Raw genomic sequence first — 12,907 nt, 5'->3', positions numbered from 1 at the left:
TCGATCTAACCAAATTCGATTACCTTATGTGCAAACACTCACGGCTTTGTGCAATGAGGTGTTTTATAACAGCGTTTAATAGTATTTTCATTGCATTATATAGTTTATTGACCATTGGTGCAATCTGCATTACACTACTGATCAAGCACTTTACAATAATAATTTTCTAAATATTATATGTTTCTGCCTCTGACAAACTTCAGCTGACAGTATTAACAGCTGTTAAGTATCAGTTCACTTTGTATTATGTGCCGTAGCGCAGTCTGCTGGATCCAATGTAAAACACTCCAAAATCAACAACTACTTACAGATGAAAAATTAATTAAAAAAACATTTCCAGTGGACCAAATTGTGAATCTAAACCATTCTTGAATTCCATTCAAAACACACCAAATTTCATCAAAATCGGTCCTGTCGTTTAGGAGGAGTGTATATATACTAGCAGACCCGACAGACGTCCTGTACACACGTCTTTGATTCGAAAATTTTAAACTTTGATTAATCTGTAACAATCTGGGCTGTTTTGATAAAAATTTCTCTTAAAAAGTTATTACAATATCTAACTTCATTACATGTACATTTAATCACACTTCGACCAACCAATAGTATGTGAGTATAACATGAGTGAAGTGAAATGTAGAGGATGTTTTAAATGAAAACTTAAACTTATTTAAACTGAAGGTAAAAAAGTTGAAACAAACTATTTTATAACAGGTATATTTTTTCAATTTACAACTTAATTTATCGTAATGCCATTGAATGTACAATATTTTTTGTTAATCCTTCAGGAGTATACACAAACAAATTAGATGGCTTTTCCGATAGGGCTGAAGTATAAGTGGCCTCCATCACAATCGAATTATTGATATTTCTGAATAGCCTATCTAAACTACTAAAATAGCGATCCGAATTAGATTATAGTTATTTAAAGGCTGAAGTATAATAAGCGACCACCATCACAATCGAATTATTGATATTTCTGATTAGCACACGGATCCAATGTAAAATATTCTGAGATCAACAACAAATTTATTTATAAATAAAAAATTAATTATATAAACAATTTAAATTGGACCTAATTGTGAATCTAAACCATTCTCGGACCCACCTGAAGACACATAAAAAGTTTCATTAAAATCGGTCCACCCGTTTAGGAGGAGTTCAGCCCCATACACACGCACACAAGAAATATATATATAAAGATAAAGATATGTTCTTTTAAACCAGCACAGCTGAAAGAACAGGTGACATTGTTAAGGTATAAAATAGAACTTAATATTACTATCAGTTACTAAACATCGTCAAGTGTATGAATTAAATATGTATAATAAGTATAAAATAGTCATAAAAATAAAACGTATAAATTTATATTAAAAATTTTATTAAATAATTGTATCACATAGACATTCTTGAATAGAGTATACGTTTTTTTCTTGTAATATACCTGAAACTTTTATTTAAAATTCATTATCTTTTTGGATTGATTTAAATCTAGTAGGCAGCGTATTGTATGTACACTTTCAAGATACTGTGGTAAACGCTCAATGAAACAAAATCTATGAATTGAAAAGTGCAACATATCTCTATTTCTTGTATTATAGTTATGGTTATAGTGATTTGCAAAATAGAGCTTGAAACTCTTATAAACAATAAACATCTAAGCACATAAACCGATGGACAGGTTAACAGATTTTAATCTTTAAACATTTTTTTGCATAAAGTTCTCCTTTTGGAAAATGTCATAATCCTTAAATATTTTTTTGGATTTTGAAAATGTCTTCCAGCCTACTATAACTTCCCAAACTTCAATGCAAATGTTGCATGGCTGAAGCAAATATAGTATGATAAATCATAAGTTTTGTTGTTAAGTCAACAACATTTCTTAAGATTTGGAAACAAGCAGAGTTAATCTTTCTTACAAAAATTTGAAAATATTCTGTCCGTTTTAGATTTAGATTTTAGTCAATGTGGATCCCAAAAAAGTTTGCTGATTTCAAAACTTCAATGCGTTTACTTTCCAATTGATATTAAATTCAAGATGGTTCTGGCTTTGAACAGTTTAGAAACCAACCAATTGAGTTTTAGTAATATTAATTTTTAAACCATTTGTTGTAAATCATCTTGATAATTCAAAACGAGCGTCTTGAATCAACATGAAGGCCAATACTAGAAGTGGATTTGAGAATTGCTGTTGTGTCATCTGCGTATAATGATGACTCATATACAGTATGATGAGATCATGCAAAGTTATAAAAAATTCAAAATAAATTCTTATCAAGAATATTCAGGCACCGAAATTTGTTTGAAAGTAAGAAAATATTAATGAAGATAATTTATTACTATTTGGAATATTCTAAAAACAATTATATATAATAAGTTGTATATTTTACGAATTTTTAGAGGTGTATAACAGTTTAACGTAATTCTTACAAACGGCTAAAAAAAGGGTGTACTAGTAGAGGAACAGACACCACCAGTTCGAGGGTTAAGGGAAGCATGCTTAAGGACTCTTAATTAATTCCAAATGAATAGTTTAAACGATAGACCATAATACAATTGTGTTGGCAGAATATCTATTTTGGGACTTAGAGACTTTTAATATCAATTTTGTTTGGTAACAGGAAATCAAACATCAGTGCGAGCAAAGAAGAGGAAAAATCAGAACCCCCGAGGAGAGCCTATCATCAATCCTAGGAGGTCACGTACTAGTACTGTTATAGAGCACATGCATGTTCCACCACTCATGGTCCAGCTTATGCCTCAGGGCATGGAGAGAGTTGTGAATATGGATGTATTCACGTTGGGAGATGATCAGTAAGTATTTTCTTGAACCATTCCTGTTAAGCTGACTCTCTCTTGCAATCAACACGTAGCTTGTGTTTCATTCCAATGTGGAAATGAAATCAATTTCCAATACTTCATAACAGTTATATATAACATGTATAATTTTGTATCTATGTGATGTATATCACTCCTGTCACTTGGTTATGAGATGTCAGATGATCATGTACAGGATGAGAGACATAATTTATATTAATTCTTCTGCGTATAATAATAGTAAGTTTTTAACAAATGGTATTTCACTCAGCCATTTGTAAGCCTTTTTGAGTCTTCAGAAGAATGAGCCATTGAACTATTTATAACTCCATCTCATTAGGACACCTCAGAACTTGACCCCTGTTTGAACTAAAAAAAAACTTGTATTGTCAGAAGTAGATGGAAAATGTCTAAATATGTAGAGTAAATGCAGTTTTCATGCATAGAAATAGTAAAATGCTGTTTGCAACAATAAAACTAGACTATAAGTATTTAAGTTTGGTACTAACAGTACTAAAACTCGGTTTCTGATAGCTCCCCAATAATGGCATTAAAGGGAAGAAACACAACTTTTAATTATAAACAATATTACTCTTCAATTTACACTCCATATAAAAAATAAATTAGATTACCTCAAACAGAGAAATACTTAAAAGAAGTCAGTGAGGTTTTCTGCTTTTTGTAGGAGGATCTTTTGTATTGGATACACAGTTCAGAATTGTTTGACCACACTTTCTTCCAGGATTTTTGAAATTGTTGGTGGAATCTCATCATATATCTATCGTGTTTACTGAGTTTAGGACTGTCAGAAGGTCTGTGACGTCATCTTCCAGTTTAGAAAAGACTGACAGAAGTAGCTTTTGACAGTACTTTCACTTAAAGCATTCTATCACACCCTGATACAATGGCTGCAGAAGACAAGTGACGTTGGGTGGCAGAACCAACAGTTTTATGCTACTTTCACCTTTCATTGAAGATCTCCCTCATGAGTGGGTGGATTCTTGGGGAGAAGAAGAGCTTTGTCTGGAAATTTCAAACCATTGGTTGGACTTTGTTCTTTACATTCTGAATAATCTCAGAAATAAACCATTCTCTAAATAAGTATGATCATCCACACTGCTTTCTGGAACTGGTAGTACAGAGGAAGAGTAACCATGTTGGTATTCTTGAATGCCCTAGATTTTGCAGATTTTACAATGAACACAACAGGATCTTATGTGTCTCTAACGCATTTGAGGACAAAGCTAAGGTATCTCGCTCTCTACTATCTTTGAGTCATGGAACAAAGGTTTCCTATGCTGTAGCAGACGTTTTCTTGGCTAACATTTTTAAGTTTAACCTAGTTTTATTGATGTTATAGGCTTGTTCTAGACTAAAATCCTTGTTAGCAATGTTTATAAAAATTTTCAGTAAATTCCTTTGCTGCTATGGGAGTTGTTGGAAGTTTTTCTTAACAATCTCCAAGGAAATGAACTTCACATCTTGTTTTCTAGCATGAGAGCCATCCATCACTGGCTTCAAACTGTCCACATTCTTGAAGTTTGATATGCGGGATAGCTGCCTTTTCTTTCAAGATTGGTCCACCTCTTCTTGGTTTACTTCTCCTATGTTCTTATAAAAACCACAACCACAGAGCTTCGTCCACTAATTGTTTTTTTTAGAGTGCAGCGAGTTTTCACTTGTTTATAACCTTTAACACGTGTACAGAAATCTTCTATGGCTTTGTGCTTTTACCCACATTAAAATGGTTAGTAACACTCACCACCTTGTCTTGATTTGGACTGGCGTCATAGAATTCAAATAGTTTTGATGTCCCTTGTCCTGACATCTCTTGTATATGTAACTGGTCAAGTTGTCAGAAATGTCACCATACGTTACAGGTAATTCATGTTTATTATTATTTAATCTATTATTGTAACCTTAATTATATGCTAGTAGATTTCATTGTCAAAACTGCATCAAATTTTAATATTATTATTTAATCTTTGTGTTAATATTATTATTAACCCTTTGAGTGCCACGCGATGTGGCGGAGGTCGTGCAGCCAGTGCCAGTCATTTGTGACAGGCCATTCCCCTCAGTGCCAAGCACTATTTTTATGTTACTGCAGTATTTTACTAAAAAATTAACACCTTCATTAAATATTAACATAATGGGACACTTTTTGCTTTATTATTTAGGGCAAGATACGGGCTACAAATTGGTATATATACATTTTGACCATAAATAAAAAAAAATATTTATATATGTATAAGCAAAAATAAAAAAAAACAAAAAAAAAACACATTTTTTTTGTTTAAGATACAAAAAGTATTTATTTATTTTTGTTTGATGAGTTTTATGTGCCAATTTTATGTTCCCCATGTTAGTTGGAATACATGTACCAAGTTTCATAAAAATACATTTATATATAACTGAGTTTTGAATTTTTTTTTATATATTGCTGCAAAATGCTGATTACTCTTGTTCATGTAAAATATATTTTACTAGTTTTAAGAAATTAAATCAAGGTAGATTATACAACTTATTTATTTATTATGAACAGACATAAATTAATTACTTTGGGCTTATTTCATTAGGCCTATTATACTAAATCCTTCAGATGAAATAACTGAGTGAGTGTTTTTATCATAAGAATAAATTAATGTATTTTCGCGGTCAGATTCCGTTATATGCCCCCAACGCTTAAACTTTTTTCAATGAACTTAGAACGTTATAAAACGATGTAGTTGAGTAACAGAACTAACATTCCATCAATCAACAAGCATTTCCAGGTATTGCGATCGGTATTGTTGTCGCTGTTATCTTATCTTTCTCGAGAATCCCGATTACGGCAGCCCGCACGGAATCACATGATTATTTAAGTTTAGGTTAGTTTAGTTAAATTAGCGTTGGGGGCATAATGTTAGTTTTGTTACTCAACTACATCGTGTTATAAAGTTCTAAGTTCATTGAAAAAAGTTTAAGCGTTGGGGGCATATAACAGAATCTGACATATTTTCGCTTAAGGGCGATCTGTTCCTTTTACTCATTTCGGCAAACTATACCTTATTCAATAATGAAATTGAACTGAAGTAATATAAGTAGGAAACTTTTAAAACATTAATCAAAATGTCAACACAGCCACAATAGACTGCTAGCAAATTAAAACAACTGAACGTAAACAAAACGACTGCAGCGTGACAACAGGCGGTTCGCGCCACAGGCTTCTAGATATCAGCTACATAAAAATAGTGTATACTATATATACAAACTATCACTACGTGAATTATGTCGTATATTTCTTGGGCTTTAATTTGATACGTTTTACGATATTATACGTCAATATTTAGCAACAGGATGACCAATATTGGAAAGGCCGATCTAGTCGGCCCTTGGCAATTTTCGTCAATACCATCGGGCCGATTACATCGGCCCTTGGCACTATGCGGAAACGTTGCTAGGCCGATTAAATCGGCCCTTGGCACTCAAAGGGTTAAAGTATATTGCCATCTCTCATAATCTAATTTAATCCTACCATGATAATATTGTGAGCTAAATTCTGTATAGGCCTACATACGTTTAATTGGTAACTCGTGAATTTTCCAAAACTGGATGTCTTTTTAACAAATCATTGTTCACACATGCTTGTTATATTGGATCTCATATTGATGAAGGCTTACAAGTGGTTATTAATTTTCAAGGAAATGTCAGAACATTTAACGGTTTAGTATTTTTAGCAGATGGGAAATTACAGTCATGTTGAGGCAATCAGAAATCTTGATACCAGCGTATACTGCAAATGGTGCTGTTGTACCTGTTGGGTTTATTGTCTTAGAGGGTTCTGTGGAGCTAGTGAATCCTTACAGAAAGCGTATAGGGAAAGAGGAGAAATAGTTAGTGATTAGGAGATAAAGGCTGGAACTGAGTTTGAGAGGAAAGTGAGCTGTTGTTTCTTTAAAAGGTGGTAATGCACACTTGATGTTGTTCAAGATTAAGGTGTATTCGTTCTTCATTGGGAGAATTTTGTTATAAGTGATTAGGAGCTAAAGGCTGGAACTGAGTTTGAGAGGAAAGTGAGCTGTTATTTCTTTAAACGATGATAATGCACATTTGTTCAAGATTGTTCTTCATTGGGAGAATTTAGTTAAAAGTGATTAGGAGCTAAAGGCTGGAACTGAGTATGAGAGGAAAGTGAGCTGTTATTTCTTTAAACGATGACAATGCACATTTGTTCAAGATTGTTCTTCATTGGGAGAATTTTGTTATAAGTGATTAGGAGCTAAAGGCTGGAACTGAGTTTGAGAGGAAAGTGAGCTGTTATTTCTTTAAACGATGATAATGCACATTTGTTCAAGATTGTTCTTCATTGGGAGAATTTTGTTATAAGTGATTAGGAGCTAAAAGCTGGAACTGAGTTTGGGAGGAAAGTGAGCTGTTGTTTCTTTAAACGATGATAATGCACATTTGATGTTGTTCAAAATTGTTCTTCATTTGGAGAATCTTGTGAAGATTGCTTGTTATAATGTTGTTTCTATATATTTGTTAGCAACAATAGTTGTTTCTGTAGATATTGTTGTAGTGATGAGAGTTTATTGGTTTATATGGAGTTGAGCTATACATTTCTGTAATCTGTTGTTATTGTGTCAGGATATTTTCGGCGTTGGTAAGTCTGGTTGTTTATATTGGGTCTGTGGTTGTCGTTTGTACTCTGATTTTGGTTGGGTTCTGGAGTGGTTTGAATATTCTGGATGTTTGTTTTGTCACCACTTCAATCTGTGGTGGGCATCCTTCAAAATGCATTGTAGCAATAATAGAAATTCTTGCACAGTATTGACATTTTGGACTCTCCACACATCCTGTATTAGTTCAATGAAATCTTAGGATAGACATTTCTCATTTCATCCTCCAGGTGGGTGACAGATCACTATCACACTCTCCACAAGATATTCTGTTGTGGTTAACAGTACAGTTCAATCCAGTCATTTGTCTCAAAGTTGTATCTCATCAAGCGTTTATTTACTTTTTTTTAGTTCACTACTCTATTTGTATTATGAGATATTGAATCAAATCCTAAATTTACAAGGCTGTAATATTATTAAACCTGTAATTTTATAAGTTAATGAAACCTTTTACCGATGAAAATTGTTAGTTATAAGACATGTCAAAACTTGATCCGGCGTATTGGTAATCCAATATTTTTGACAAAATAAAATGTTGTTTTAAAAGTAAAATTAAAAAATTTTTAAAGGAAACTTGCCGGTTATAACAATTGCCTTAATGAGTTAAATTAGAGACAGGATTCATTAGAGTTATAAAATATCCTTTTCTCAGTGTTATATTCAGACTTTGTAACACAAGGGGGCTTTATGGAATCACTTTATGTATAAGAAACATACAAAAGGTGACACATGAGCAAGCTTTAACCTATTGCAGACCAATTTTATTTGACCCCACTTGTCACAACAGGTGCGATTTAATTTGTAAGTCGGAAACAGGATAGTAAAGCGGTGACGCATAGAACCGCCTGGTGTTTATACTATTATATGTAGTATTACTTTTAATAGCACATAATAATACAAGTGATCGATCCATTAAAGGCAAAACTGATTCCTGTTATACAACATCTAATAAAAACAATAAATGAAAAGCACTAAATAGCAGAGAGTAAATTCAGGGGATTTTTTAAACTTTTATATACAACTGCAACTTATGGGGTACTTGTAAATTTCTTTGAGGAAAATTTAAAGAAAGACCATTTTTTAAACATAAATCAACACTAGAAATGAGACTCACACAGTCTACTAGACATTTTTAGAACTATTTGTTAAAAGCTTATAGGTTTTGCGACCTTAGCTCGTCAGGCTGTCACTGTGCCGTTAGGCATTATCTACTGCATGATGAGATATTTTGTCAGTGATCCACAATAGTAAACTACTGTATTCTAAAAGGTAAAATTTCTTATCAAATTCTGTATTTATTTATAAACTGTTCTTAGAGATGATCCATTCAATTGGGGTGCTGCTGGCCACATGCAAATGCGGACCAGAGCTGCTACCCAGTTGGAACGACAACTAGAGCCATGGGTGGAGCCCGCCGGTCCGACAGTGCCTGTGGCTGCAATCGACTTGACTAGTGTAACTCCTACCCCTAACCAAACTGCCAGGGAGCCCATAGACCTTACTAGTCTGCACCCAGAACATAGCAGGCCCTCCACCTCCACCGCCGACTTTAACTCTACCATCGACCTCACGTCTCCATAGATTCTCCTGCCACCTTGTTTGTGAACACTTTAAAAGGTAGCAAACAAGTTGGTCAAATGTAATATTTTGTTATTTTACTCAGTTTCTGTTATACGTTTTTGAAACTAATAATTTTACTTTCTTACTAGGATGATATACTTTTTTTGAAACAATTGATATTTATTTCCTTTATTTTATAATTATCTGAATTTCGTAGGTTACATAACTGCAATAATTGATTGTATTAAGTCGAAGTTGTCGTTGACAGAAATTGCTCGTCAATATAATGTTTAAAGAGAATATAAAGAATATAAACTGTTTACATAATAAAATAAAACCTGTATTTTTCTACTTATGTTAGTTTGAATTTAATATCCTTAAATATAAAAAATTATTGTAATTTGTTTAGTTTTAAATTTTAACTATAAACTCAAGAAAGCTTTAGTAAGTTGGATTGTATTGAATTGACTCCTTGAAAAAGAAAATGATACGTTCTTTTATTCCTGTTTTATTTTGGTTATTTTCACTTAGTCTGTAAAAGTGGACAAGACTCATAGATCATTCCAAAAATATATTTGTCACTATTTGTAGCAAATAATGTGGTTTTTACTTTGTAGGATGACGTTCTTAGTTAAAAACAATATTTTATATTCATCATAGCTACTTAAGTTTAATGGATCTTACATTTTTTAATGTGCTGTCAGTGTAATATAAATTAAAAAAATAAATAGATATATTTGTTTGACTCAGTGCTGATTGATTTATCCCAAAATCTTATGGGAGGGAGCTTTTTGGTATGGCGGATAACAGCTTCTGAGATTTGTTAACCCATTCAACTACCAGTGGTCTCATTAACTCCTTGTTAGACAGGTTCTGAGACTGCATAAAACACTGCTCTAATTTATGTATTTGTTTGATCATTTTGACACTGTCATAGATTTTCTTCATAACAAAATAATTATCAAATGAATCACAAAAAGTTGCTAATAAGTATATTAACCTTTTTAATCCCTTGTAATTTCAGCAATTCTTATGTAAAAAATGCTGTGTCATGTTATTGCAAAACGTGGTTTTTATGGAAAATGTTCCCGCATCTATTATGTTGTAGGGTATAAATTGGGCTTTAGAAAAAATATAAAAATATATATGTTACAAAAATTAACTTTTATAAAAAAATGACACAAGGAAGAAATTCAGACTGTAAATGAAAATAATATAGTTCTTTATTTTTTTCCATATTCATACGTAAACAGAAATATCTCCAGACATAATTTTTGTTTACTTTTTGCCAAAAATGTGTTTTTTAAATAATGGAAAATGGTAAATTTTGTTGCTTCACTGGAAATTAATATACAAGCGATAATTTTGTGAATGTTTCCAACGAGTAAGTACTTTAACAATACTTTCAAAATATGTCTGAGTAAGTTCACTGTAGCTAAAAATAAATAATTCTTGGAAAGACAATTATTACAAACCTAACTTCCAGTAGAAGATAAGAAAAACTTGATATACATTTATTTCCAATATTGATATTTTTCATCTGATTTGTCATCACCCTTTGTGCAGGTATATAGTATTAAAAACAAAATATTTTAGTCCCAAAATAACTTCATAATTTGCCAAAGAAAAAAAATCAGCAGCTATAAAGGTACCGGTCACAACAAAACAAATTTTACAAAAATGCAATTAGTAAAACCAAACTGTACTAGCTAGAGATACGGAAGGAATGAAAAACACTAGACTAAAGCTCGGAGTCCAATCTTATTAACCTCCTGAGTCCCAGAGTAAATCTGTGTTTTAAAGTGTCAAAATCCTAAGTGGCTATATTTAGTACAAGTGCCTGACTGTGCTTGAGTCCTGGACAACCATCCCTCTAAAGTGGGTCAAAGACCCTAAGTGGCTATTTTTAGCCACTCGCAAAAAAAATTCACAGAGTCCCTCCTAGTTGTGTTATTCCCATTCAGGTCGCAGCACTTGATAGAAAGAACAGTTTTTGGCCATAGTAGTGCAAAGTTTTTGCCACCAGAATGCTCTAGGTATGCTCCAGTCTTCTTAACCTAAAAATGACTGACCCTCCAGAAAAACGTGACCGGCCAAAACGTTCATGTAAGTACTTTATTAATATATTTTAGCCTTAGCTTCGTACTGATATCATTAGATAAGAACTATGTCTGCATTTTAAACGATAAATTGTGACATCGGCTTTTGTTTAAAGTAGCTATAACAGGTTTATTTTTTTGTAGTTCCTAAAAATAGGCACTTAGGCGCTATAGACTATAAACCCATATTTTTTATAGTTCCTTTTTTTAGTCACTTAGGTCGTTAGCTAAAATGTTTTTTCTTTAAAAAAATAATAACAGCTGACAAATAGATAATGTAGTTGATTATTTATGTGTTTTTAGGTCAAGGCAATCAAAACCCTCACTACGAACCAGTCAATCTAGATGATTCTGAGATTGAGGGCGCGTTAAATGATGATGATGAAGAAGGGGACTTGTTGAGACACAGAGACCGCATTTTTTGATGTGAATGAAGTTATTGGAAATTGGAGTGATGACACCGATGAAGACCCCACATACGAGCCTCCCAATGAGCCGGATCGTAAGGAAGACACGTCAGAAGAGGATCCACAACCAGAAGCAATCCAGCGAAAAGAAGTAAGATAACTACCTGAATTCCAAAATTACTTATTATCTCATGTATTTGAAATTATTACTAAAATATGTATTATAGTCCTTGTAATTTTATAATAAGGTTGCTATAACAAAGCTTAGTACATTTAAAGGAAGTAAAAAAAAATATGTATGTCAGGTTGTTTAATTCTGGAACCATTGAGAGAAAAGTTTAGTAATTTCAAGATATTTTATTTAACAATCTTTTTATTTAATTGTTTGAAAGTAGCAAAAATATTATGGAATTGTTTTGTTCCAGGGAAAGAGGAAGAAGGCGCTCACTAAGAAAAAGGGAGATGGGGCTAAGAAATCGAGAAAAACGAAAAATCAGGACAAGGATTTTTCACCCCCATGGAGGACAGGACCATTCAATCCGACACCTTTGACGATTGCTCAACCAGCATACCTACCTATCGACAGTGATGACTGGGACAGCTGAAACAGTATGTACAGCAGTATTTCGACGATGATATTCTTAAAAAAATAGTTGAGAAATCAAATCAGAACTACTTGTTGAAAACAGGAAAGGACCTAAAAACTAAGACTACCTGAGTTAAAAATTTGGCTAGGCATAAACTTTGTGATTTCAGCTCTACAAGTACCATTGATTTAGAATGTGTTGGGAAAAAAAGTGGAGGATTCCACTTGTAGCAAAACAACATGGCGAGAGATCGCTTTTTCCTTATTAGGAACTGGATAAAACTTGTTTTTGATAACGAAATTACAGCAGACGAAAGAAAAGCTGATAGGCTGTGGAAGGTAAGACCTTTACGTTGACCGAATCTTAGAGGGCTGTTTGAAACAGAACAAACCACAGGAATTGAGTATCGACGAGATGATAGTGCCTTTTTCTGGAACGTGTCTAGTCAAGCAACACATACCCAACAAACCCAACCCAACGGGTTTGAAAGTTTATGTTCTTGCTAATCCAAACGGAATTGTTTGTGATTTTACTGTTTATCAAGGACCAGCCACATACGTAGAAAACCCAGAACTTGAGCAATTCTGGCCGTGTGTGAATCAGCTGTCCTTCAGCTTACTAGGTCTTTAGTTCCCGGCCACACATTGTATGCCGATAGATTTTTCACTTCAGTTAGGCTTGCTGACGAACTCCTGAAAAAAGGTTTTAGATTAACTGGAAACAATCAGGAAAGACAGAATTCCCGAAACTTACTGACCTTCCAAGTGACAAAGAGT

The 12,907-nt window shown here is 33.1% G+C and overlaps 1 protein-coding gene across 3 annotated transcripts in view; it reads left to right on the top strand.

Moving 5' to 3' along the window:
* Positions 1 to 9,783, top strand: part of LOC124356860 (E3 ubiquitin-protein ligase rnf8-like) — a 48,006-nt gene extending 38,223 nt beyond the window's left edge. For all 3 annotated transcript variants that reach the window (XM_046808132.1, XM_046808130.1, XM_046808131.1), the window contains 2 exons: positions 2,622 to 2,814; positions 8,795 to 9,783. In XM_046808132.1, the coding sequence (XP_046664088.1) occupies positions 2,622 to 2,814; positions 8,795 to 9,059 (458 nt within the window). In that variant the 3' untranslated portion in view covers positions 9,060 to 9,783. The remainder of the gene's footprint in view (positions 1 to 2,621; positions 2,815 to 8,794) is intronic.
* The last annotated feature ends 3,124 nt before the right edge of the window (positions 9,784 to 12,907 follow it).

This window comes from Homalodisca vitripennis, chromosome 3, assembly GCF_021130785.1.
Source record: "Homalodisca vitripennis isolate AUS2020 chromosome 3, UT_GWSS_2.1, whole genome shotgun sequence".
NCBI classification, from domain to species: Eukaryota; Metazoa; Arthropoda; class Insecta; order Hemiptera; family Cicadellidae; genus Homalodisca; species Homalodisca vitripennis.
The sequence above is the reverse complement of the archived record's forward strand: the minus strand, read 5'-3'. Positions and strand labels throughout refer to the sequence as shown.